At 38.6% G+C, this 26,963-nt stretch overlaps 3 protein-coding genes across 3 annotated transcripts; 1 reads left to right on the top strand and 2 right to left on the bottom strand.

Annotated features, from left to right (window-relative positions):
• Window positions 1–101: 101 nt before the first annotated feature.
• On the bottom strand, window positions 102–5,565 carry LOC133167050 (intestinal-type alkaline phosphatase-like). The gene is made up of 11 exons (XM_061297561.1): window positions 5,490–5,565; window positions 5,187–5,303; window positions 4,408–4,523; window positions 4,114–4,288; window positions 2,584–2,756; window positions 2,346–2,471; window positions 2,132–2,201; window positions 1,883–2,021; window positions 1,359–1,549; window positions 1,170–1,286; window positions 102–705 (listed from the first exon to the last, which is right to left on the bottom strand). Exons 1-11 carry the CDS (start codon window positions 5,563–5,565, stop codon window positions 434–436), a joined length of 1,572 nt encoding a protein of 523 aa, XP_061153545.1. The 3' UTR covers window positions 102–433.
• Window positions 5,566–5,939: 374 nt separating this feature from the next.
• On the bottom strand, window positions 5,940–15,878 carry alpi.1 (alkaline phosphatase, intestinal, tandem duplicate 1). The gene is made up of 11 exons (XM_061298391.1): window positions 15,632–15,878; window positions 15,128–15,253; window positions 13,200–13,315; window positions 11,964–12,138; window positions 10,898–11,070; window positions 9,620–9,754; window positions 9,432–9,507; window positions 8,349–8,483; window positions 7,974–8,165; window positions 7,766–7,882; window positions 5,940–6,885 (listed from the first exon to the last, which is right to left on the bottom strand). The coding sequence occupies exons 1-11, from the start codon at window positions 15,723–15,725 to the stop codon at window positions 6,614–6,616; spliced, it is 1,611 nt and encodes a 536-aa protein (XP_061154375.1). The 5' UTR covers window positions 15,726–15,878; the 3' UTR covers window positions 5,940–6,613.
• Window positions 15,879–21,537: 5,659 nt separating this feature from the next.
• Window positions 21,538–23,242, top strand: srek1ip1 (SREK1-interacting protein 1). Its single transcript, XM_061297303.1, has 5 exons — window positions 21,538–21,691; window positions 21,853–21,900; window positions 21,998–22,132; window positions 22,484–22,556; window positions 22,650–23,242. The coding sequence occupies exons 1-5, from the start codon at window positions 21,679–21,681 to the stop codon at window positions 22,873–22,875; spliced, it is 495 nt and encodes a 164-aa protein (XP_061153287.1). The 5' UTR covers window positions 21,538–21,678; the 3' UTR covers window positions 22,876–23,242.
• Window positions 23,243–26,963: the final 3,721 nt, after the last annotated feature.

Genomic DNA, 26,963 nt, shown 5'->3' with positions numbered 1-26,963 from the left:
TGATTAATAATTTGTAGAGTTCCCCTTCAACTAATTTTGGAAATTATAACACACCTCAGTAGGCCCCAAAACTGTGGAGACATAATTGAAGTCCTGCGATGTTCATTTTTCAGCTATTTCTGATATCCACTTAGTTTATTTCCCTTTTGTGCATGGATGGATGGATATGATGAAGAGTCAACAAATTCTCACAAAAAAATTACAACATTGCTTTAAAATAAATAACATTGTATTGTATAATATTGTAAATATTGTATTGAGCACAATGGCTTCAGGCCACAGAAAAACATCTAATTTGAATGTACAACAAACAATTATTTCAACGATCAAAGTCAATAAATACACATTGAAAACGAAGTTGTAGCGATATTTTCCACTCTCAACAGTAGCCCATCCATACTTTCGTTAGAACAACAAGTGATGTCAGACATGATTATGATGACGTGACAGAGGAAATAATTAGGCCAATGAGGAGAAATAGCAAGCTAGGGTAGAAGGATCCAGCATGGTTCGAATGGTTGAGTTTGCAGTTGTCGTAAGGTGGCAGACAAGCTGCATAAGCCATTACATGGGCAATGTAGCTCTGTTCTTGGACCCCATGAAAGAGATGGGACATTGGACCTTTGGCATATATAGCCACATCCTCAATACCATGGGTCTCTGAATCCAGCGGGACTGTGGCCTGTTGACGGTACTCCTTATTCACTGAAGTGAAAGGAAAAGTGGATTAGATTAAGTGTCCTCCGGACGTTTCTGAAGAACATTGAATTTGTATGCGTACAGTACATTGGAATGACGGCATAACATGGTCGACTGATAATTCAAGTACGAAAGACTATCTGTCTTTTGCAGATATGAATTTAATTGAGAGGTTAAGGAGGAATGGTGCATCGAGAACCTCTCATTCTGTATGTACACATTTGAGCACCGACATATCACACATAATGTTCAGTTGAATAGGTTGCCCAGTTGACTGAGTCAGATTTTATGTAAATTGATACAACATCATAATTATTCTTTGCTGGTGTGCTATGATATTTTTGTCATTTAAATTGGGTGTCATGGCGCAATAAAGTTTGGGAAAGACTGCACTAACATCCAGGGCTCCACATGTTATACCACAAGATGGAGCTACCATATTACTTTGTCTCTGCAAACAGCCCACTTACTTGAAACAGTTTCATTTACATCTGGACGAGTTCCATTGGAAAACTGGTATCCTGGCCCATTTGCATATCCTGCCAAAGTGAAGCGCTTGTGGTCGTCAGCAATGCTCCTGGAAACTCCTGTAGATCATGATAAAATTAGCATCAGAAAGTGATTCTTGACTCAACTCCTGCACAGTGTAAAAGCATCACCTAAAATAGAGTTTCCTCTGGCTGAATATCCACCAATTGAGAAGACATGTGAGTGGTCTGCAGTGACTATTGTCAGGGTGTCCAGCTCACTTGTGAGTTCAGCAGCTCGCCCAATGGCTCGATCAAACTCAATAGTCTCTGTGAGAGATCTTATGGCCCTCCCGGCATGATGGCCGTGGTCTATTCTCCCCCTTGAATTTCAAAAACAAAACACTCTAAGGTCACAGATGTGCGTCACTCAAATTAACTCATCCCTGTTACACATGATCTCCAAAAAACCTTATTTAAATTGTTGTTCTGTTTTTACTGAGTTTAAGCTTGACTGGTTCGCATAACGGCCTTCAAGTCAAATTATATGATGGTAATTACTTTCTTGAAAACATCAACAACAACCAAATAAAATAAATGGTCAGTTTTTCAAACGCTTTCTCAAACTACAAGTTCACTAAGGTCAAACATGTGTCATATATTATATTGATCTGTATATGTATTTTGTGTTTCTATCTGATATCAAATAATGATACTTATCTTCCACGAAAAGAAAATATCCTTTTGGGTTTTTGCTAAGAATCCTAATGGCTTTTTCTGTCATCTCAGTTAGGGATGGGTCACTTAACGGATTGCGCTCTATTTCATAGCGACAGTCCTTGGGCTCAAAAAGACCTAAAACACAATGAGAATAAGACTAGTTATTATGAGGATGACAAGTTTGAACTGATTAATAAATGAATCATCAACAAAAGTGCACAATGCAAGCCTGATGGCATACTTACCAATAAGGAAGTCTGTGTTTTTAGGATCGACAGCATCAAACTGTTTTTTGTTCCAAACATATTTAGCCTTCTGTTGGTCATGAAAAGAACACAAATAAAGCCATTATAGAAGGTGAGGATTGTCTGGTAAATGATGCTAAAAATGTTTCATTGTATTTGACGCTGCACAGATTATTCCACACAAACACGCACGCTTGTAAAATGGTCCCTTTACCTTTTTATTCTTCATCCACTCATCAATAAGATTTGTTCCATCATTTCGATCTCCTAGGACTTTGGGATATTCTGGGTCTTGCATGGTCCTTGGAAGCATGTACTCTCGACCACCGCCAAGTATGACCTAGATAAGGCACGTGAGCAGTTTCAGCAGCAATATTGTTTGATTGAAGTACTAAATGACAGTAAATGAACCGTAGTGGTAAATAATATACATTCTCTGCTTTAAAACTTACATTTATCTCAACATTGTGAACAAGCTGGTATGCAATGTCTCGACAGCCATTTGCAACAGCCTCAGGGGAGAGATCCGAGTCAGCGTACCAACCACGGTTGGCAGTGTGAGCATAGTTTGCACCTGGAGATGCATGCTGAACTCGGGTTGTAGTGACGATCCCAACTGATTTCCCTGAAGCAAAAAAAATCATAGTCATATCAATAATGTAGTAGATCAGGGGTGTGAACTCATTTTTTTCACGGGCCGCATTGTAGTCATAGTAGTTACTTTCGGAGGGCCATTATGACTGTCAACCCAAATAAATGGATGAGCATCTCATATTATATACAGTATAAACTACAAAACAAACCGACAAATAACTCGTTTTCAAATCAGACTAGTAAAAACTGGTCAAATTTAAAAAGAAAAAGATATTTTTAAAAGTGAAGACAATTTGCAATTCTAGTAATAACACACGAATTTGATGCACAATTTGTCTTCGCGGGCCACATATAATGATGTGGCGGGTCGTATCTGGCCCCCGAGCCATGGGTTTCACACTCGCGGCGTAGATGATTATATCAATACAAAAGACCGAATTTTTCTGTGCAGAGTTTTGTCATGGACACACCATTCTGTCTGGTATAAAGAGATACATTTAGCATTACAATTACAATATTATGAAAGATAGCAGTCGACTGAGATGGAATTATTGCATTGTACAACCCAAATTATCATGGCATCAAGTTTATGTTGAACACAAAAAAAAAAATGACCCCCCCAAAACGTTTTGCACATTTAAAATTGCAAACAGCTATATCAGCAAAAGTATTTCCTGTGCAAGCAAGACCTCACAAAATGCAGATGACTGAATGAGAGTGATAAATTTAATTCTACGGTATATCTGTATGTGCATGTGTGTGCAATTTTGGGTGGTAAGATGACTCAAACGATCTGACGTGTGACCCCCCCCCCCCCCCCCGTGCAGCAGCAATTATTCTCTTGCGTCCTCTGAATACAGGGTAATTATCTTGGAATCATTTACCGTCTGCTGTCCTATAAAAACTGAAATACAGCCACACAATAAATGTGACATGGTCTCCTTCGTCTTCTCTTGCTTTTATAGTTTGCTGATGTGGAGCACGGTAGATGTGAGAAAAAGTACTGTACTGTACTTCTTATGGTTAAAAGCAATAAAACAGAACAAAACTCCTTAAACCAATCAGATTGAAAATTCAACCCAGATGCAAAAAAAAAAACTGTTAAAAATGTATGTCCTCTGCTCGGTTAGTCAAAGCAAGTAAAGTCTGTACAACATGTTATTAAAATTTTACACAAACAAAAACATTTAATGTTAATCATCATTCAACATATTCATAGTTATGTTGTATTTATTATATGCATATTTATTATAGACTGCTCCAAATGATCATATGGGACACTTCTGGGCTGTTAATATTATATATTTGTTTATATTATTATTATATTACTTTCTGTGAGGCGATTTGGAGTAGGTGACTAACAATAATTAGTAAAAACCAAATAGTACCTTCTTTCTTGGCCCGATACAGCACAGATTTGACTTCATTCCCATAGGTGGCACTGCAGTTGTACCTTGGAGTTGCAGCAGTGACTCCCAGGGTGCCATAATTGGCTTTTACTCCACAAAGGTATGCAGTGGCTGTTCCAGCACTATCTGGCATTTGTTGGTCTATGTTGTATGTCTGCAAGGACAAGCACAACAACAAACTCATTTTTTGTCATGATGCTTAGGGTTATACATATATGATCCTAATGTTCAGCATCTTGTATTTGTAACCCGAGTTATGATGAGTCTACTGACCTTAGACAATGCCACGTGAGGGAAGGTATCCATGACCAAACTGGTCTCTTCTCCAGAGTGTCCCGCCTTTTGGCCTTTGAGAATGCGGGCAGCAGTAACTGTTGTCACTCCCATACCTGGAAACGGGTGGGAAATCTGAATTAGATAACATCGACAACCACACTACAAGACTGCCGTTTCACCACAAAATTCCCATGTTAGTTATTATAGATAAGGGATATAGTTCTGTATTGTTGGCCTTGTTGGATTCAAATGTTATCCACAACAGGCAACGACAAATAAAAAAAAAAGCAAAACGGAAAAAATCCAAATAGTGTTTCTCAGCATGTACTTTTGAATTTGATGTTGTAAATGCACAGATTTGAAATGATAAGAAATGTAGATTACTGATCCTTGCTCAAAGAATAAACAGATAAAGATGAGCAATAAATGTTATTGTACAATATGATTAGACAGGAAGGGGAATTAGGAGAAGAAAATGAACCTTTAATTGCCTCTTTATGAAGACATAAAAGGATAGACATTTTAATAATAATACCATCCATCCCTCCATACTCCAATGTTTCTGTTCTCTACAAGGCTATTTGAAAATGTATGCTTTCGAAGACCTTTGCTGAAGAACAAGTCATAAATCACCTCTCTCTGCCATAATATAATTTGATCACTTCATTTGAGAACTGTACTACCATAGTGATTAAACGTTCACTTCCATGGCTCACTTACCTTACTAATTCAAATAGGCTGTTTAATTAGGGAGATAATAGTGTCTCTCAACTCACCGTCCCCCAGGAAGAGGATGATGTTCTTGGCTTGGTGGAGATTAGGCTGAATGTTGAGAGCAGTGTGAAGGGCTTCCTTCCCTTTGTGATTCCAGTAACTAGCATGGAGCTCTTCCTCTTTATGGACGAAAGAAACAATGAGTGAGTACCATCCAGAAGTCGATTTGGACTATTCCGATAATTAAAGAGAATGAAAGATAATTTGCTGTCAACATTTTACTGTTCAGGTCCATATGTAGTCCCAGAATTCCAAATAAATAACTACTATAATGAACAATTATGAAATGAGTGATAAATGTTTACCGTAAACAGAGTCAGTCCCCTGGATTGAAATGAAAACCAATAATCCGCACGAAACCAACAAATACAACCCAGCCATGTCTTTGGAAATAATGCACAAGGGAAAACACACCTTGGTCTTTTTATAACCACACTTAAGGAACAAAGGGCACGTACGTATCTTTTACAACAGGCAGAAAAGAAGGAAGAACATATGGGACTGGTGTAGGGGCGCTAAATCAGTAGGTTTCTTGGCCTTTCATTGTTTATTCTTTACAAGGCTTCCAGTAAACATGACCAGAAACATGGAAAAAGCATGCAATTACTGTATACTGTACATTTGTTAAGGTAATTGCTGAAATTAAGAAATATGTTAACTAACGAGGTGAAGGTCAATTACTTAAAAAGATACGGAAGTACTTGATTATTATGAATGGACAATGATAAGGAAATGCAAACTTACAAAAAAGTGTATTTAATTTAATTTGTTTATTTTTCAATCTGACATTCTGCACAGACATTGTATAAAAATACATTTTGCATTTATAACACATTAACGGACAATGAAAATAGATTAGTGACAGCAACTCGGAGAAACAAAAAATTAAATGCGTTGCCCATGAGGTGAAGATGTGATAAAATTTCATTAAATGTTTTTTTTTATAAAAACCTGGAAAATACATACAGTACCATTACAAATTCTTAAGTTCTATTGGTGTTCGAGCTTGGCATGGCAAGCTGGTTCCTGGTTTAGAGTCCAGCCCTTCATTCAGTGTCAACATGTGCATCAACAAAGTGAACAGTTATCCTTGTTGACTTCAAGTTATTCTCGGTGTGTCAACCTCAGATTCATGTGTAAATAATTGGAATGATGAGAGTAGGACAGAAACCTGACCAGCATATTTTTGTAACAACATACTATGACAATATTGCTTTATATGAAATAACCATATAAAGCTTTGCATATTCCAATGGTTGACTGGTGTTTACCTAAAACATTGTTTTTCTTGCTTGCATATATGGATGATGTCTAAATAGCTTAAATTTCAAGTGAGATGGCTCAATACTTCAATTATTCCTTGCTGCAAAGATGCTATGCACTTACTTGCATTATACCTCTGTGAATTGATCCATTTCTATTGTTGATGTCATCCTGATAGCCAGAAGGCAATTAGTAAAAAAAATAGATTTGAGAACGTGTGCACACACGCCCTGGACGTGTGGAAATGAGTTTGAGGGGGACAGTCTGTATAGGGTTCCAAACAAGCAGCATAGGCCATAACATGAGCCACATAGTTCTGTTCTTTGACCCCGTGGAAGAGGTGAGCCATGGGGCCTTTGGCGTAAATGGTGACATCCTCGCCACCATGCGTCTCAGCATCAAGAGGAACGGCGGCCTGCTGCATGTACTCTTCGTCATCTGCAAATGAAATTGGTAGAAAGGAGAATATAACTGAGCTCTAAGCTTATGAAAGCACAAAGAAAACGCAGAAACATCATAAATCCACAGGCCTCAGGGTGAGATCTTGCTTTTGCCAGTAAGATAATTAACTGCTTAACTTTTCAAACATAATTGCAAGCCTCATTTAGTAGCGTGAATACGATCCGTTCCAGTGCAACTGAATCACTACCTAAGTTCATACTATTAAATCTAACATGTATCTTTCTGGGCACTTGGTGTATTTTTAGACACCCATGGACAATGTTCAATGAACCCATGTTCAGTAAATCAAGCAAATCTGGGCCCCTCTCTTTTTTTAGTATTTTCCATAGGATGATGGTTTCTATCGTATTTACAAAAAAAGCCAAAACGTTATGTACTTTTATCAGAATAAACAGTGTCATGTTTTCGAAAAACAAATATATTTTACAAATGAATCCCTCAATTGTAATCACAAGCTAACCGAGGTACCAGATGCGTTTCACCTGTCAAAACAGATAGTTTTACGATTGTTATATTCATGCAGACAAAATGTATGTCTTATAAAAATAATTCATCCTAAGAAAGTGTAGCACATACACCAAGTATATAATGCAATGAGTCAAATGGGACAGAACAGGAGGAACCGGATCAGTGCTTGTACAGTCTTTCACAAAGAAACACAAAAGTTTTTTTTAGGTGGATAGTAAACTGTACATTTACACCAAGAGTTGAAAACTAAACAGAGCAGAGCACAGTGAATCCTATAAATATTATAGCTGAACTTTTGCTTCCCAGTGATTGAATGCAAGCTATAATTAAATCAATACACCCAAGCAGAGACAAGTTCTGCATCTGAAAGTTATTATCATGTCCTTACAGTAATCCACCATCGTGATGTTCCCTCTGGTTCCATTTATATGCACATAACCGGGGCCGTTGGCGTACAAGATGCTGGTGAAAGGCATTTGGTCATCTGCTTTTTTTGGTGCTAGCCCTGAGTTGCCAACATGAAAAAAAATAACAACATGGTGATTGAGAATAATCATATACCGGTCTAACAGAACATGAATTGAAATGAGTCATACCAAAAATTGGATTTCCTCGGGGTGTGTTGCCGCCAAAAGTGAAAACATGCGAGTGGTCAGCCGTGACGACAGTCAGTGTATCAGATTCTCTGGTGAGCTGAGAAGCTCGATCGATTGCTCGATCAAACATCACGGCCTCTGTCAGTGCAAGTTTGGCTATGCCATCGTGGTGTCCATGATCAATTCTCCCTCGTAATGGAAGAAGAGAATATAATTCACGTACTGATAAGTTCTAAATCAGGCTAAATATGAACTGAAAGCAGATAATGAGTTCAGACTCAAATTACCGTAGTTCATTGATTAGGTATTTCTCAATACTTCTGCTATTTATAGTGTATAGGTATATCAGTTCTACTATTAATATCAAGTACTCATCTTCCACAAAAAGAAAATAGCCTTTTGGATTCTTGCTCAGGATCTGAATGGCTTTCTCAGTCATCTCCACAATTGAAGGGTCCCTGGTGGCATTTCGGAAAACTTCAAATCTCATATCCTTTGGCTCAAACAGACCTGGAACAAAGAAAAGCGAGAAGCTAGATGCTGTTTCGAGTAGTCTAGATTCAATGAGACATGTACATTTTGGATCAATAGGAAAATGAATATTGCAAATATATGCCGGAATTTTACATTAAAAAGAAAAGCAGGACATTTGGCTGAAAAAGACACTCATCTGGCGTTGTTGTTTTTTGTTTGTTTTAGCAACACCCAAAAAGTAAAAGTGGTGGAAACATAAGTTTAATAATGAGGAGTGAGTGCTTGGAAAAACATGTTAACACATTTAATTCTTAACAGGTGACTTTAGCAAGGTTGGCAGCAAATGCTAAGTTGTTCACATGCAAGAAATGTGAGACTTAGAAATACATTTTGTAGCACTATGACAGCAATAGAAACAAAACTGAAAAATCATATATTTGGCCCATGGTATTCACCAAGTGCTCTAGAATCTGAAATGGCTGAAAATGAATGTTGACGACCAATGCATCAATAAATAGTTGTGGCTAAGTGCTCGTGCAAATGCAAAATAATGGTGATGAGTGAAATAGTGACGAAGCAACCTGATGATGAGTGAAATAGTGACGAAGCAACATGGTAAAACGACGCTTCCAAACCTTCATAATGAGCTATAAACTTTTATTTATTTGGTCAAACAGAAGATGACAGACACGATGGTGCATGGTGCATAGAACAAGAAACGTGCCCTTGGGTTCTTATCACCATGGCAAGGCGATAACGAAATACAGCTATCAATTTAGAGTTGTACGCTTTGGTGACTTCATATAGCTGTTAAGATTCAAGTGGATATGCTCTTTCTGAACCCTGGAACAGTTTCACAACATAAGATAAAATGTCAACAACTAGGTGACCTAGACACAGATATGCAAGTACTGGATGTGTGTGTAGAACGTTGCCAATGCATTAATATAATTTCATGTCCTATTTGCACTGCAAGTTACCCACCCATGAGTCGATCAGTAGTTTCAACGTTTATTTCATCAAACTCCTTCCTGTGCCAAACATAGTGTGAATTCTTGTTCTGAAAGACATAGACAGACAAAATCTACATTGTCATACGTATCTCCTTGTGTGTAATGAAAAACACACTACTTGTGTTTGGGGAAGAAAAAAAAAAAAAAAGATGACCTTACTGGTTTAGCCTTCAACCAGACGTCTATAAGATTCCTCCGGTCTTTCCGGTCCCCCTTGCGAGAGTTGGACGCTGGATACTCAGGGTCGGAAGTTCCTTTTGGTGTCATGTACATCCTCCCTCCTCCCAAGATCACCTAAAAAGGGACACCAAGAGTATTGTCTTTTTGCACTGCATCATTATTTGAGTATATTAATTGTGTAATTAAACACACACAAAATGCTTCATAAATCTGAATGCTATTTTTGCTTGTGTTCATGAATAACCTGTAAAAATAAAAGAGCTGGCGCAATGTAAGTTTCACGTTCATGGCACTTTTATGCAACCTCTGTGTAAAAGATGCTAATGACAGTTGTGGATGTCTACTCTAGCCAAACAGGATTAACTGACAGTCAAAAAAAGAAAGCTCTTTTTTTTTCCTCACGATAAATAGTATGTTTGATATTTGGCAACGTGGTTTATTGGCCTTCAACTGTGCGGTCCAACATGGGAAATCAAGAGCAAAGAAAGTATCACAAAAAAGTGGCTTGTAATTTATCAAGACAGACACGAGAGTTGGCAGACTGATGAACAAGGCTTCCTGGATGACGTTAGTCAAAGTACTATGTTGAAGGATTCGGTTGAGCCAATTGGACGCCTTGAGGGAAAAGGAATAGTAACTTTGGCTTCAGATCAGCTGATAGAATTGTCAAGTGAGCAAAACTGCCTGAAAACTGCACAAGGCAGTAAGTATCATTGATACTATTTGCTCAAATCCAACTGAGTGAACAGCACCAAAAACCTCTGCATAATAACAATCCTACCCGTGTTCATAATTGTGACAATACAGTATGTTTCTGCACAACTGTCCTGTCAATGCTCTTTGATCGTTTATCCAGACCAAAGTCCTTGCACAGCCAATATACACTGTATGAAAATTGTGCCATAAAATAATAAACATTTAACTGTACCGTCAACCAATAAACTTTATGCAAAGTGTTTTCTATAAGGTGAATGTGATGACAAAATCAGTACAATGTACAGTGTAATGGGTACAAGTTAAGTTGCTTGTGCAAGTCCATCTCTCTATCTATAAATTGTATGGGTCTTAATATGTTCAACCAAGAAGCGGGCACCTCCTGAAGAAGTTGACAGCCAATTATTTTGGTTATGAGTCAAATGCGCCACTGTACCACCAGCCTATGCAGTACCATAAATTCAAAACAGTGGCTTGGAATTGTTGGGGAAAAAATTAAACTGTAAAATCCTCATACATATAAGAATACAAAAATAATCTCACATCAATGTCAACGTTGGTGACTAGTTGCGTGGCGATGTCCACACACCCTTGATGACGTGCGCTGCTGGGAAGATCTGCATCACTGTACCAGCTCCGGCTGACTGAGTGTGCATAGGCAGCAGCCGGTGATGCATGCTGGACCCGAGTGGTAGTCACGATACCGACTGATTTACCTGGACAGTGAAAACAAGACATGGTTTGTTAAAATTCAAAAATTAGAAAATGACATATACCGTATTTTCTGCACTATAAGGCGCACCTAAAAACCTCCAATTTTTTCAAAAGCAGACAGTGCGCCTTATAATCAGGTGCGCTTTATATATGGACCAATATTGAAGCACACAGCAGGCGTGTCCAAAGTCCGGCCCGCGGGCCAAATGTATATATCTTATATATGGACAAAGTTTTAAAATGGGCCATTCATTGAAGGTGCGCCTTATAATCCGGTGCGCCTTATAGTGCGGAAAATACGGTACTTGCAAGCAGCTTGCTGATACTGCCTGAGACAGACACAAACGCACGCACACACGCACACACAAACGCACGCACATCACACACACACATAGAACCAACTGGAGTAATGTCAAGGTCACCAATTTTTTAAGGCTATGGAGAAAAATGTCAGTCTGCATTAGGGTTATGTGCACACAGTTTGTGGGTTGTTTCAGGTGTTGGATAAACACAGAGATTTTGAACATGAAGAACATAGACAGCCATTAAAATTGGATATTCAGTAAGGTAATAAACTGAAATGAAAAAATCCTTGGCGTACGTATGTTGTCTTATCCTTTTCTGGCTATGCAATGTCGTAAAAAAAATGCATTATCTGTGATTTAAGGACACCAAAAGATGTCCATCATACGTACTCAAGGACTAAGTCAATATTATAAAACTTCTGTTTCATAGCCATCCAAACATTTGCTAAGCAATGGAAAATCATCTACTAATTAGCCCTCTGTGAACATTGAACTATAACCGGTGTTAGTCCAGTAACATGTTTATCAGATGGTTGGTTTATTCTTCCAATAATACAGATAAGAAACTCTTAAACGTGCTGACCCTTTACCTTTGGCTTTTGCACGTCGCAACACAGAGTAGACCTCGTTGCCAAAGGTGGTGTTACATTCATAGGCCACTGCCTTGCCGCTCAGTCCAACAGTTTTGGCGTTAGCTTTCACTCCACAATGGTAAGCTGTAGCTGTGCTGGCACTGTCTGCCACCTGCTTGTCTACACTGTAGGTCTGGTGAAAAGAAATATGTTTGAATGAATGCATGCATGAATGAATGAATACTTCAATTGCTCATAGACCTCTAGACTTTTTTTTGTTATTTTGTTACAGTCAAATATAAAAACTACCAAATACAGTATGATCATAAACATCTACGTGTACTGAGATATGTGAGCCAATATGGATTTATTTTTGTGGATTTCTTTGACATCAAGAAGTTGATGTGCAATTCATTCGTTCTGTTTTTCATCTCAGACATGGTGTACGCAAGATTGAATATTAAACCTTCCTGTTAGGTTCTGTGTCAAACTGACCCATTGCAAAGATAATTTTTAAAGAGGCAAGTGTAGCTTAATGAACTATAAATATTAATGAATGGTGATTAATGGATTATATCCTTTGTTGTGAATATTTGTATCAGATAACTTTGGATAAGTGCATAAAATAAAGTTAATTTGCATGTGACAAACGGTGAGTATGTGTACTGTGATTTTACTTGTTCTGCCACATATAAAGTATTCTTACTTTGGAAAAAAAAAGGGGGGGGGGGTTGGTTCGCCTTTCATAAAGGTACACAGAATATTCTGCAGAAAGACCTAGCAGATGAGAAACTACAGTATTTACCATAACATATAGCTCAGTAGAGCTTTAAACCTTCGTTCTCTCTATGATTACCATAATTAAAGACTTATGATGTTGGCTTCAACTTTGATCCCACCTTAAATCTATTTTCTCATTTTGCCACAGTGTCAGCATTTTTACTTAAACTGTTGCCTTTATCCAGGTTTAAGGGCCAAAGTCTTAGTGAGAAGGGAAAAGACAACACGTTAAAGAAAGTAAATTGGTGAAGAAAAAAAAAACTATCAACTGAGCTTGTTTCACATACGTACTGCAACAAATATAGGATCAGAGCTCACACATTGTGATAAAATAAAAAAATGTCACCTAGAAAATGTAATAAGAGCCAATTCAACACACTAATGCTCAGCTCAATTAAATTCAGCACATAAGAAGGGCAAAATATTTGTTTTTATATTGTGTTTTTGAAATGCGTGGTGTTAATGTGTTGTCACCTTCGAAAGTGCCACATATGGAAAGGCGTCCATGGCCAGTACCGTCTCTTCTCCTGCATTGCCCTGCATTTGGCCTTCCAGGATTCGAGCGGCTGACACAGTGGACACGCCCATTCCTGGAAGACAATGACGGGTTAGGCTACTGACTTGCATAGTCATTTCGCATAGTCATATAATCATTTTGTATATTCCTGTCAGTTAATGACCTCAATGACCCTTGAAAGTTTCCAAAGGTTTTCTCAATTTAAGAGCATCCAAAATCCAAAGCAGACATTTTCACCCTTGGTTGAAAAAAGAAAAATGTTTGTTTGAAGAACTAGGGCTATTCCTGTCAAATTGAGGTGAAAAGAGGATTTGACCATCTTCCAAGTAAACAAAGTTTATGCCATTAACATCAACTGAAAGAGCAGCGCTTGGCAAGTATTAAGACCACTGTTTAAAGAATACCTCATGGGTCAACATGTGCAAAATTACTACTGTGCAACATCATGGAACTTACTGTACAGCATGGAACAGCTCATCTTGTGTTTGCTTTTATTTATTTTTTTAGAACAATTACAGTGTTCTATTCATTCTTTGTAGTGCTTATACTTACTAGGGCTGCAGGTGTACTGGAGCGTATTTATAAAACTGGATTTCGTAAACACTATCACCTTCATTAGTATTGGAACTGTAAAGTAGATTTTTCTTACTTTTTGCTATAAACTGAAACAGGTTTGGATTCACTGGCCAAAACTATTAAATTAATCATTTGAAATTTAAATCCTATAGAATGTCTATTCCCAGTCTTACGTTTGAGTTTTGCCAACAAGACTCGACTAAAAATAAAGACTGCATCTTTACTAGGTTACGGTGGAAGCAGCATAAAAACCTTATCGGTAAAGCTGAGGATGGAAAAATATGAGAATAAACGATGAGATAAGATGGAAAAATCGGATCAAATCAGAGCCATTGAGTAAATATTTTTCAATCATGTAGATTTTCTGAAAAAACCACTGAAGTTGCATGGGTAGACTAATGAAAACAACAGTACATAATGGTAAGGAGGAACATTGGGAGACCCCAACATCTGCTAGAGACATCAGCAATACCCTCTTTAAAGCAGGGAGGAAGGTATAACAATCTAATGTTTACATAGGACTCCAAGAAGAGAGCTAAAGTAGATGTCCTGGTGCTACTGGTGGAACAAAGCTACATCAACCATAACCCAAGAAAGGTTGGGATTAAAACTCAGCTAAAGTGAAGTCTAAAATATGTTTTTAAAAAAAAACATAGATTTAACAGTACCATTCTAACTTTGATGGTAATTTTTTTTTCCCCCTCACTGATCGCTGTTACCACAGTTCCATTGCTGCAAGAGGTCACATCTTGCTGATCTAATCCGACAACCATCGCTGCACTAATCGACATTGCCACCTGAATTGTCGCTGCATATCCTAAAGTCCTCATCCCCGACTTACATAATCGTTCATGCAATGCCATTGTGCATTTTGACTTTCTGCCCATCTAATGAACCAGTATGACTTTCCCAGTACACAAGGCAACGCCCATAAAGATATCCTCGAATGACGTTAATGTGAAAAAATTTGAGCACCCTCGGCCTCATTCCACCTAAGCAATATTTATTGGAATGAAGCCAATTAATCAGGTCTTAGACGTTGAATCTTCTCACAACATGCTCCAGATGGTTGGTCCACCATCATTTTCCTACTGAGCACACACACATGGCCCTCTTATTCCATCCACAACCACTCATTTCAATGGGATCGAGTACTTATCTACCCACACATACACATTGTCCTGCATTCAAAAGGCTCCATTTTCCGACAGTTTGTCATCCCGTATTTTGAGGGTACTCTTGACCGATGTCACGCTTGCTTTTTCAGAGAAAAATACTCCAAGAATAATGACAAAATATATATATATACCATCTCCAAGGAACAAGATCATGTTTTTGGCCTGGTGGTCCCGAGGGCGGAGTTTCAACGCAGCATCCAGCGTGGCCTTGGCCTGGGCATCCCAGTAGGCTGCCTCTCTTTCATGTTCGTACAGGACTGTTGAAGATGACCGAAAATATGATCAGTACATATGTTGACCCAATGTCATAAGAAATTAGGAGTGTTAGTGCTGTCAAGAACACATCTACCGACCGAGCTGTACTCAACCTAACCACCTGCTTTACATATTAAGCAGAATGCAATCAAACTTAAAGAAAACCAAACAAAAATGTGCTCAACCACACTTTTTATTCATGTGCAGAATTGCAGACTTCTCTCTCTGCTCACAAACCTGAGTTTGTGTAATTTGTTCTGAGGCACAGTCTGTCCTGACTCCTCACACACATTAACATGTTGAGTTTACCTGCATCTGCACACACAGTGCTCGAAATAGCCCAACCACAGGGACCACTCGTATCTGTGTTGACTCCTCACCTTGGCTTTCCACAGCAGCCCAATCTCCTGCCAGCAACATAGTTCCCAGAAAAATGAGTGGGAGATTCCGAGACCAGCGATGTGGCGTCTGCATCCCTGGTGTGATGTGACTCGGAGGCTGAAGATGCTGGACTCGACTGGTGTTCAGAAGAAAACGCCAAAACCAAAAAGTATGGAGTATGAGACCTGTGAGACCTGCCTTTTTAAAGCCCTGCTGGGTGTGTAGTAAGTAAGGGCCCTCGCCAGCTTATAGGTTTGGACAGAATGTGAGAGAGGGAGGAACCTACGTAAAAGAGAGACCGAGAGAGAACAAGAGAGAGACAGAGAGAGAGAACGAGAGAGAGAATGAGAGAGAGAGAGAGAACAAGAGAGAGAGAGTGTAAATGGGGGGGGGGGGGGGGGACAGAGACCACACAGGAGTACTGTAGCATCGCAGGCCCTCTCTTTATTTTTTTTAAAGGGTTTACTTTAATGCAGTCCTCCCCTAACCCTAACCCTCCTCACACAAATGCGAGTGATAGAAACTTGAATGGGCCCTTGATGTGGTAAATGTCTACCAGCAGCACGCAGCCGGCTTAAATATGGGAGAAAAACGAGCAGGCGGGAAAACCGCTACACCATTTTTCTTGGCACGCACCACAAGACAAATCATAACCATTTCTCTTTCCATTTCTTTCCCCTTCCCCTTGAGAAGAAAGTTTATGCTATTCTTGAGAATGATGATGAGTCTTGATGTGCTCCGTTTCATATGAGTGGAAAATGGTTGCATTTCCATTGCCACTTCCTTTCTTTAACTTTGCATTTAAAATAGACCAATATTTCCCCTCTCATCAAATCAACTCAGTTCTTTTTTTCCACATTTAGCATTTTTCCTACTGTGAGTTACTAGCCACCGCCTGCAGGATAAAAATGCTTCTCTCCTGCGCATGCACAAGAGCTAACGTGTAAAATGAGGTGATTTGAGCCGACTCTTGTTCAACACGGCCAGAGGAATCCCATTTTGGCCCAGCGACTCTCACCTTGTGAACCTCATTACAGCATCTCTCCTTTCTGCCAGCCGCTCAACCGTTGCCAACAAGGCTTTATGGTTAGTCAAGTGCTTAATCAAAACTGTGGTCAAACTGTACTGTAGAGCTGCGATAGGCATTAAAGAGGCCAACAATGCATGAAGTGGGAATACCACCGGCGGCATGCATGAACATGATACAGTAACTTGTAATGGCACATTCCTCTGTCCATTTGTCACGGGTTGGCTCCTGAGAGAAAGTCCAAATCATAAGTGTATAGAGCTGCGGGCTGTTTTCACTGTGGCTCATCCATGCAAGAAAACGTACTTGCAGTTAGTTATTATAGCAGCTGTTAGGACTTGTACACTGGCAGTCAACTGCGTATTTTTTTGTTGTTGGTTTTCCAGCATCCAAAACATAATAATGTGAGTTTTTGGTTTTTATCTCAAACAGATCCACCCATCCACCAATGTTCTCTATAATTATCCATGTGTTAAAACGTCCAACGCATTCTTTGGAGCACAGAGGCCAAACCAGGATAACACCTATCCAAAACCGAAGATCGTTGTTACAAAAAGATAACAATAATAATCAAACCACCTAAGCAAAATTATAAATATAGTTTTGCGACATGAATAAAATCAGCCCTGGTTTATTACTTTTATTTTAAGCATCATCAATTAAATCTCAACACAAACTGTATGAATATTGTCCAATAAAAAAATGTTGACCAGACATAAATAATGTCATGTGCTTAAACCAAAATGTTCTGGGTTTTTTACCTCTGGAATGAAAGAATAAGCCTTATTGAAAATAATCCATCAATGGGTGAATCTCCGGTTGCTGACCGCGAGTAGTATGTGGGACTGCGCTGTACATTTCATCTAGCACAAAGGTTGTGGAGGAATTTATCAAATAGGCCTCTGTGACATGAACTCTAAATCATGGATGTTCCTCTTCCAGTTGGGAGGATGACATTCACCCTCCATAGGAGATTCTTCTTAGGGAACAGTCCAACATTTTAAAACAATGTTGAATGTGTTGGCACATTCGAAAAACAAAAACATATTCCCCACTATGACATTTCTTGGTTCCTTAACATCTCAAGATGCCAGACTCTTAATAATAATACTATAAATAATAATATAAATAATAATAATATGCTCAATTATCCCTTCTATCACCATTGCATCAAATATGTAAACATTAATTGTTGTCTTGAAAGGAGGGCTTAAGCAGAAAACTACACATTTGAATTAAGGCACTGAACTGCGGCAAAAAAAAGATAATTTTAATCAACACACATCCGTGTTGTATCCGACTGGCTGCCTCATTTTCTTTGTCTCTCCTGCCTCATCACTAAGCTCCGTGCTTAGCCTAGATCCCTTCCACATCAAAGCCTGTCATTACTGAACTTCTACATTTGCAGAAAGATTCTGAAAGGAAAGAGGTAGCCCGAAGGGAAGCAGGTAGGTGGCAATTCATCAGAGGAACGTAGAGCAACTTGCACCTCTCCTATATACATATGTATGTACAGTCGGTAAAAAGCCATTGTTCAAACGCAAAATCATTTCAAAATGTTCCCATCATTAATGTGACCTCTATGTGTTGCAGCTCACCTGCTTTTTGAGTTTGGTCATGTGATGTTCGCAATTCCAGCTGAAGGGCACGTTGACATCAAAATGTCTGCGCTTGCCTGCCTTTTGACAAAGATGGATGGTGGTCATTATATTTTCCCTCTGCCATCAGAAAAGTACTTTTTTTTTTTTTAAATCTCAGTCCCAGCCCAAATACCAATAAATGAAAGCCAAGTCAAATAATATTAATAATTCAAGATGTCCAATCATTTGTCGGGTGTAAACTTGGATTCTACTGCCTGTTCTTCAGGGCTTGTGTTTATTCTTCCGAATCCATGCCAAAGCCAGTTTCCTTTTCCTTCAACGGCCACCCAGTCTTAAGGATCAAGCTTGTGGGAGGAACATTGTGTCAAGTGGTCAGGAGACTGCTCACTCTGGCGCTTGAGGTCAGACATAGGTTTATTTACATGGTGGAGCCATGCTGAAACCTGGTTGGGCCTTGGTCCAAAAACATCCTCCACCCTGGCCATAGAGTACGCCAGGTGTTAACCAGATGCACTGTGAGATGAGGAGCATCTGACATTTGATTTCCGTTAGCATTTAGGTCATAAACTATTTTGTAGCTTATCAATGTAGCATAAAATAAACTGGCTATACAATACATAGTACTACAAAGAAGTGTGATTTATCAGCCTGGGCCTCAGGGGTGAATCTATAATTTCATAAGTAGAGAAAGAAATTGTTCAGGAGCAAGTCGCCTTTCATAAGCAAATGATTATTCTCTGGCAGTCAACGGTTCTTCCTCATAGTAGGCAAAAAAGGACAGTGAATAACCAATGTGTCATATTCTAATTGACCTCAAGGGTTGAGGTACGTAAAATGAAATGCCTGGAAATTAAGAAGATACAAAAAAATCAGTAAAAAGTCATTCTTGCCACTCACACAAAAATATGGAGATGTGTGAACCATGTATTAAACGGTATTTTAGTTTCTCAGAAAAAGTTTCAGAAAATGTTGAAGTGGCTCACATCAGTATTATTGTAAAAAGAATTGAATTTTTTTTCCGGACTATAAGGTGCATCGGACTTTAAGGCACACCTTCAATGAATGGCCCATTTTAAAACCTTGTCCTTATATAAGGCGCGCCGGACTATAAGGCGCCCCATTAATGCATCATGTCAGATTTTAAATCCAAATCAAATCATTCTCCATTTTATCTTTTTTTATTTCGACTTCAGACGCAACAAATTACTTTATAATCACAAAATAATGATCCATAGTCTTTTTGAGTCATGATTCATAGTCTTCAGCGAGCCACTTATGATTGATTTCATGACGCAATGCTTCTGGCCAGTTTAAATGTAGGAATTTGGTCCATATATACGGCGCACCGGACTATAAGGTGCACTGTCGGCTTTTGAGAAAATTGTAGGTTTTCGGGTGCACCTTATAGTCCGGAAAATACGTGTATCTGTCCAAGTAGGTTAACGCTGTCACATTGTTTAACAAAAAAACACACACACTGTCAGTTGTACTTCATTTGAACCGATGACAGAAGGCAAGTCATAGCAATGAAGCTAAGATAAGCATGAAAGGAAAGAAGCAGAAGAAAGACACAACAGAATGTCTTATATCGGCAGAGACATCAACATGAACCAGCCTGTCGGCAGCTGCTAATTCATATTTATAAAAACGTCAATTTTAGGCCTCTTTTCTTTAGCAAGGGGCTGCTATTTCAAAGTATGAGCATGAAAGAAAGAGTAGTGTTGAGACAAAGTTCTTTATCCCATGTCTCAAATTGGTCAGAATGAGTAAGATGCTGGTTTTAAACCTGACTGAATTGTCTAGGAAAAAAATACGGAGGTATTGTGGATTAAGCTCCATTTTGAGTTTGTGGTTAGACCTCATGTAACTAACGTACGTAAGTAGGTAACACTGTCTGTTATATTTTAGCTTGATGATGTGATCATGTGTGTGTGTGTGTGGGTCGTGGTATGTGAGCGAGGCGGGGTGGGGGCTTGTGACAACATTTTCCATATGTCAGTGTGACTCTTGCTGTTAAACCACAACAGACTTAACTGGAAAAGCAATCAGGTATATGGCAAATATTATTTCTGAAAACTAAGGATGAACATTTGATGCACTAAATTACTGCACACCGAAATAGAGACTATTAAATGTTTATACTGCTTGTATTATTCTAGCTCGAGGTGGGGAAGGCAAAGTTGTCAACAAGTTTGTTACCTTCTATGAGGTGGTGCAGCCTATTTGAAACCCCAAAAGACTATAAACAGTAAAGTGTAAATCCAAAACACACTTTATTTTCTGGTCAAGCATTTGATTCACAACAGTTCCAAGTTCTCAAAGTAAGGCATCCATTTCACACAAAGCCTGTATAAAATAGTTTATCCAGATGGTTTGGTGGTCTTCTGTCGTGACGTCGAAGAGTCCATTTTAATAGTGTACCACCTGGATCCAGGGCCAAGGAGACATAAGTCAAGATTTGTTTTCATCCCTTGAGACTCGGGGCCCTATTTTGCTTGGCGTAAAAACATGCGCATCATAATTTTCATGCCGGGGGCAAGCCTAGTTTGATGTGTTTTAGAATCGGCAGACCGCGTTGCACCTTGCTGGGCATTCCGCCAATTTGGTGACCAAAAGTAGATTCCATTTTAGACTAGCTAGAAGCAGCTCTAAATTGTGCCACAGGTTGTGTAATGGCGTTTTGATGGATTTCACCAAGGGATAGGCAGACAGACCTCCACGGACGTGTGTGGTGCATGTGACCATATTCCATTAATGAATAGGATTTTTTTATGCAACCCCGCAACCCTTGTGAAGATAAGCAATTCGGAAGATGAATGAATGAATCAGTTATTATCATCATCCATCCATTATCATTTTTAACGATTATTTTTGATTTAGTTTAATATGATGGATATTTCCAGCTTGAAACAATAGTCGTACTGACATGAGTAACATCAGAATGATAAAGAGGAATCACACTTCTGGTGCCAGGTTATCAGAAAAAAATCTTTGCCAATCTGTTCCCTTAGTCTACTAATTGCAACTCAATTTACAAAATTGTATCCTAAAGCAAAACCAAACTTGATTAGAAAACGGTGAAAGTGCGCCATTCAGCGGTAGAAAAATAGTACTGCCTTTTTGGGTTTACAGTTTTTTCTTGCACTTATTTCTTCAGGAGTTTATTTGTACGATCCAGGACATGACTGTACACTTAATATCTGTAAATAGGAATTAACAATTGATTCCTCATTGCAGCAACGAAAATACTCTTTGTGCTTTTCCAGAAGAAAGGGAGGAAGTGAAAAACGACGGTGGGAACAATATATCATCCGGAACTACTTTTTCAACCCGGTTCTATTTTGGGTGAGGACCTGGACCGTTCGGATGGTCGTTCTCGCGCTTTAACGCTTTCATCTACTTAGTCAACACAACGAATATGGCCCTTCCTGGTACGTATTGGTTTAATAACTTTATGTTCCCAAGTATACATTTTGTTATTTTAGACTACGGAAGTAGATTAGCCTTCCGGGAAGTTGCTACCTTTTACTCGCCCGCAGTACAGGTTTGTTTGCAACACACTAAACTCGACCTATCCTTTTCAATTAAACAGGCCCGAATAAGGACAATATCAGAGCCGGATGCAAGAAATGCGGATATCGTAAGTCACAAGATGCCTCCGTCTTATTTTCTTGCCATTCAGTTAGTGTGCATACCATGCTCATGCTTTTGCAATTGTTGTGCAATTATTTTTAAAGCGGGCCATTTGACCTTTGAGTGCAGAAACTTTGTGAGAGTTGACCCCCAGAAAGACATTGTTCTAGATGTAAGTAGCACCAGCACTGAGGAGAGTGAAGAGGAAGTTCTGAATCGATGTGGGCAAAGTCGTCGAGGTAAGACATCAGATTCATCGCACATCCAAACAGCAAACAAATCATGGCCTCTTAGGGGCAGTGTGATTTAGTGCAAGCATGGAGACACAAATGTAAATAGATTTTTAAAAGAGTTGAAGAATAAAGTGATGATTTCATAACATAATCCAGGTTTACCTTAAAGTATTCCCCCACACACCTGGCATGGTTCCTACTGTCTGCCCAGAAGGTACATGTCTGGTTGGTGAAGTGGCATCAATGTCAGAAAATGTTTCAATGTCAGAAAAAAGAATCGGTTAAAAAAAAAAAAATCAGTATATGCATTCATACTGGTATTGCGACTGGACTTATGACTGACTTTGCATGTTTCAGACTCTTGTGATGATGACCAGAAAAAAGAGAAGCATAAACTGAAAAAGAACAAAGAGAGAAAATCAAGAAGAAGGTATGGTATTTCTAAAGAGTTGTCCGCGACATTGGTCATTACTGTGAACATTTGGACTTTGTATTTTATCGAGTCCTCTTCTTTTCTTCTTAGATATTCTTCAACATCAAGTGACGAAGAAGCTACCAGAAAGAAAAAGAAACGTAGCAGGTCCCTCTCTGCGTCAGATGATGACGACGAGCGAAGAAAGAAAAAGAAACTGAAAAGCCACAAGAAAAAAAGTAAGAAGAACAAACGGGATCACGGAAAGCATAAGAAGAGACACAGAAAGAAGAAACAAGAAAGCTCCACCAGTTCGAGTGGATCAGACAGTGATTGAACTGTGTCCAGGGGTCCATTTTTTTTTCCATTCCAATTTCTCTTGACACTCAAAAAATGACTTGGTAAAATAAACTGATGGTAATAAGTGGAAGAGCTATACTGAAGTAGTAGCTGTTTTTTTTTTTTTTTTCTTTCAGTTTTATTCATGGGAACCTTTTGGGTTATTTAGGGAGGTATGTAAAGCATAAGAGAATCTGCTGAAAAGTTGTATGCTTTAACGACGTCAACTGTAAGTTTTTAACAAAACAAAAAAAACAATTTAAAAAAAACCAAGGTTATTTGATAGTAGTGATCATATGTAAAGTTAGAAATTAATTGTTGACTATACCAAACCTCAATACCCAATAAAAGCAACATTTTTCTCACTTCTTTGTCAGCACAACCAGTTGATGAATATTTTAACTCAGATGGACCGTCTTTTGGATATTTATAATCACCATATTGTTTGAATCTGTATTAAATAGACAAACATTATCTTATCCTAAAGTGAAGTGGAACCATTATTTTCCAGCAGATGGCAGCAACATGCAGCTTCAAGCTCTCATTTGAATATTTTCACATTAATCAACAGGGTTTTCTCTATCAGTGTTGGCACTGGTACTATACTACTCCCATTTTTTTCAATGGAGATTTTTGTAATTTGCTACTCAAGAATGTATATCACTATACTTTTAAAAGGCGGAAACGTAAGTACAATAGTCCGCCTAGTGGTCACAGTTGGAACATAACGAGACCGTTTTCAGAACTTGGAATCCCATTTAATTTAGGGGGGGGGGGGGGGGGTTATAGGTGTATTCAATACATCATCCGTATTTCCACCCATATTGAATGGTAATACTTGTAGGCCTGCATTCGCCCACGTGCCCAATATAAATCTTAATGCAGTAGATGTCGCAAGGGGAGGATAATAAACACGTGTGTATTAGGTCCACACGGAGCAGAAGCCAATATGTACACTATGCAACACACACATGCACTAAGCCATAAAGTTTTGCTTTATGACAGTGATAACACATTTACGCTCTCCACCTATGAATCAAATTAAAGGGATGATGAATAGACAATTTCCTGTGGTGATCTCCTGGCAAGGAATCCCAAAAGATGGAATTTCATGTCCCTGACACTGTCTAAGCTTAACAATTTGGAATAACCTGCAAAGGCTTTTCAAAAAACGTAAAAGCTTTGGCACTTAAAATTACATATTAAAAATAAAATGGTAACATCAACATGCGCATTAAAATTTTGTGGTTATGCTTCCACTATTTTGTACCAGATCATATAGCAACGGATCTCCCATGGGTATGTTGCCCACTAATGTGCTCCCAAGCAGTTTGAATAAAATACCATCATATTGGAATTGGCACCTTATGTTAATGCCTTGACTATTCATTTGCAAAAAAAAATGTCTCAATTTGTCATGAATGCACTAAAGATGCTTGCATAGAGGCTCAATCGCTGCACTGATGCTGTTAGTCTCTTCAAAGAGACTTTGGAAATCTCATTTTCATGCAAATGGCTCTATGGGGTCACATTTGCTCTCTGTTTCCCTGTGCAGCCCCAAAAGGCTCGATAAAAGCCAATGGACTGAGGGGAACTAGTTGTTGTTGTTGCACAAAACAGCATGTGTTTTGCTCAGTGTAGCTGCACATAGACACTTTTACTTTGCCTTTATTTCATGTTCCCCCACCATCTGGGCCAAGATGAAGTTTTCTATACTTTAAAGAGTTTATTTCATGAATATTCGAAGCTGGTAAGTACTCAAAAAATGAGTTATTTCCCTATTAAAATTGTCCACCTTGTCCCAACGATTAATGTTTTATTATAAACCTTTTTGCTCGTGCCTATTCACTACACATAAAAGCACAATATAACTATTCCTTGAAATGAAATAAGTCATTTATGTTGGGTGCACACAGATGTCCACAAAGACTATTGAAATATTGTTTCAGAGATGACAAGTGCTGGTTGCAGGCAATACATTTGCTACCAATTTAGCGTCAACATCTTAGATTTCATTTTTCTCTTCCTATTCTGTGCCAAATAACCTCTAGGATAAATAGACTGTAGTCCATATGTCTCAAGTCATACAAAAAAAGAGGGTGTAATAAATACCACACAGCTTCACAGGAAGTGTGTTCAACAAACTCCCAAAAGCCACAAGGAAAGATAATAAGGGGTCAAACGGGGTGAGGATATTCTCTTGAAAACCTTCTGGGTTGTTTGAGTATTGCTAGAGCTGACCTAGTTCCTGCAGGTTTTTCTTTCAGACTACAGCTTCTTTAAATTGTTTGTACAATATGCAATTAAACAAAAACACCTTGACTGGGCGGCTGACATTCGGGGCTTTACTTAGGGTCGCATTGGACCAAATTCTGTATGACCACTAAATCTGACCTGTGCTGACCATTTAAAAAAAAAATCCCATGTTTTGCATCATGGCAAGTGTAGTATAGTGGAGTTGATGAAAACTTTGAGGACAAATGATGTCATGATTCCTTCTTGTGATTTATTTTTTCTTGAACGCGCTTTCCACTTCATACATGTATTGTTGTGTAATTTTGTTTGCTAAGACGTTTCTTGTCCTTGTACAAACCATCAAATGGCACATGACAGTTTGAAGCTGCTTATTATCAGATCCATCAGTAGTCAATACTTCCTGTAATAATATTGTTAGAACATATTACTCGTGTCTTAACATTTTAATAACCACAGCACGATTAGAACACATCAGAATTCTATTTAATTCATTTTTTATTTCAGTGACAAGCAAAGACAGCATTTAACACCGTATCCTCTTTTCTTTTGCGACCACATATTTTATACATGAAATGCATAAAGAACCAGGGGGGGGGGGGGAAGCAAAGCCTATTAGGGAGTAGGAGTAATGCGTCGGTGTGCATTTAGTGCATTGTTGTCCACATTAAGATAAATTAGTCAATCACTCCGGCAAGCTTTGGTTTTAATTGTGAACTTCAATGCTGTTAATGTTCTGCCATTTAATGAAGAAATTCTAGGCGAGTCACTTTTTGTCTATGGAAAACAACAAAGGAGTAGTTTTGGTCAGAACCTTGTTTCTCATACAGAAGGCAAATGTTTTATCTTCAGCTTCAGGGACTTCAACCACGTTTAGAAAATATATGACATGTTTTGTGAGGAACAGGAATGCCTCACATTTTATGTCTTGTTTTATGTCAAGCTCTGACAGTATTTTTAAAAAGGAACTTCCATCTTGTAGCAGCAAAACAAACTCATAGACATTATACTTTTCCTACAGAAGAGAAAATAGTTAAATTGGCAAATCAATACAGAAGGAAGAAAAATTTGAACATTTTTCTTGCTCCTATTCTTTGCCTGAGAGAGCATCTACACTGCATTTTACTGATAAAAGTTAATTTACATGTTCAATGTCCTTTGATTTTGTACATGTACTAATATTAACAAAATAATCTCAAGTGAGAGGGATCTGTGTCAAAAGGCAGTAAGGGCTCTCTCTTCATTCACAACGCAAGTCTGGCAAAATGTACACTCCCACTGTCCGCATAATTCATTTTGGTATTTTCATTGATGCACGCAATTGGAAATGGGAGTTTGCACCGTTGTGGGCGTGAACACAGCCAAGCAGATGCTTGCCCAATTAGATTTCCCTTTACAATCAGAGCGTTAAACCTAGTGTTTTTATCTTCGTATTACCCAACACTTAAATTTTAAGCCAATGCACGGTTCCGACACTATTGAATGGTTCTCACCACTCTTTTTGTGAGGGGTCAAAGTAAGAGTGTTGTCATTTTTCATTCATGACTTCAAACGCGTTGTAAAAATTGGTAAGGAGCATAACCACAGAGGCAGAGGTAACCAGAGATGTTTTCTCAGTCATTCCCTCTTGGCTTTGGCTAAAACCACGCCTGCAGCACATGGGAAAGGTGAGAGTGAGGAAGACTGAGACAAAGAGTGCATGAAACACTGGCAAAGAATGAAAGAAAGAAAGAGAGAGAGCAAATATAGCATGAGGGCTGATAAAGTGAATGAGACTGATGGGAGGATGAAAGTGACAGATTATTTTTCTGCAGGAACCTCAAATTCCAGGTT

The sequence above is a fragment of the Syngnathus typhle genome, linkage group LG14, assembly GCF_033458585.1.
Source record: "Syngnathus typhle isolate RoL2023-S1 ecotype Sweden linkage group LG14, RoL_Styp_1.0, whole genome shotgun sequence".
Taxonomy (NCBI): domain Eukaryota; kingdom Metazoa; phylum Chordata; class Actinopteri; order Syngnathiformes; family Syngnathidae; genus Syngnathus; species Syngnathus typhle.
The sequence above is the reverse complement of the archived record's forward strand: the minus strand, read 5'-3'. Positions and strand labels throughout refer to the sequence as shown.

What these genes read in the sequence shown, in the direction of transcription:
- LOC133167050 (XM_061297561.1), bottom strand. Translation starts at nt 5,565, where the DNA reads ATGGCTGGGTTGTATTTGTTGGTTTCGTGCGGATTATTGGTTTTCATT. An exon ending in CTCACGTGGCATTGTCTAAG is followed by an intron (nt 4,289 to 4,407) that starts GTCAGTAGACTC and finishes TTGTCCTTGCAG; the next exon opens with ACATACAACATAGACCAACA. An exon ending in TTTCTTTTCGTGGAAGATAA is followed by an intron (nt 1,550 to 1,882) that starts GTATCATTATTT and finishes TTGAAATTCAAG; the next exon opens with GGGGAGAATAGACCACGGCC.
- alpi.1 (XM_061298391.1), bottom strand. Translation starts at nt 15,725, where the DNA reads ATGCAGACGCCACATCGCTGGTCTCGGAATCTCCCACTCATTTTTCTG. An exon ending in TCTGGTTGAAGGCTAAACCA is followed by an intron (nt 9,508 to 9,619) that starts GTAAGGTCATCT and finishes TATGTCTTTCAG; the next exon opens with AACAAGAATTCACACTATGT. An exon ending in CATCACGATGGTGGATTACT is followed by an intron (nt 6,886 to 7,765) that starts GTAAGGACATGA and finishes TTTCATTTGCAG; the next exon opens with ATGACGAAGAGTACATGCAG.
- srek1ip1 (XM_061297303.1), top strand. An exon ending in ATGCAAGAAATGCGGATATC is followed by an intron (nt 21,901 to 21,997) that starts GTAAGTCACAAG and finishes TTATTTTTAAAG; the next exon opens with CGGGCCATTTGACCTTTGAG. An exon ending in ATGTGGGCAAAGTCGTCGAG is followed by an intron (nt 22,133 to 22,483) that starts GTAAGACATCAG and finishes TGCATGTTTCAG; the next exon opens with ACTCTTGTGATGATGACCAG.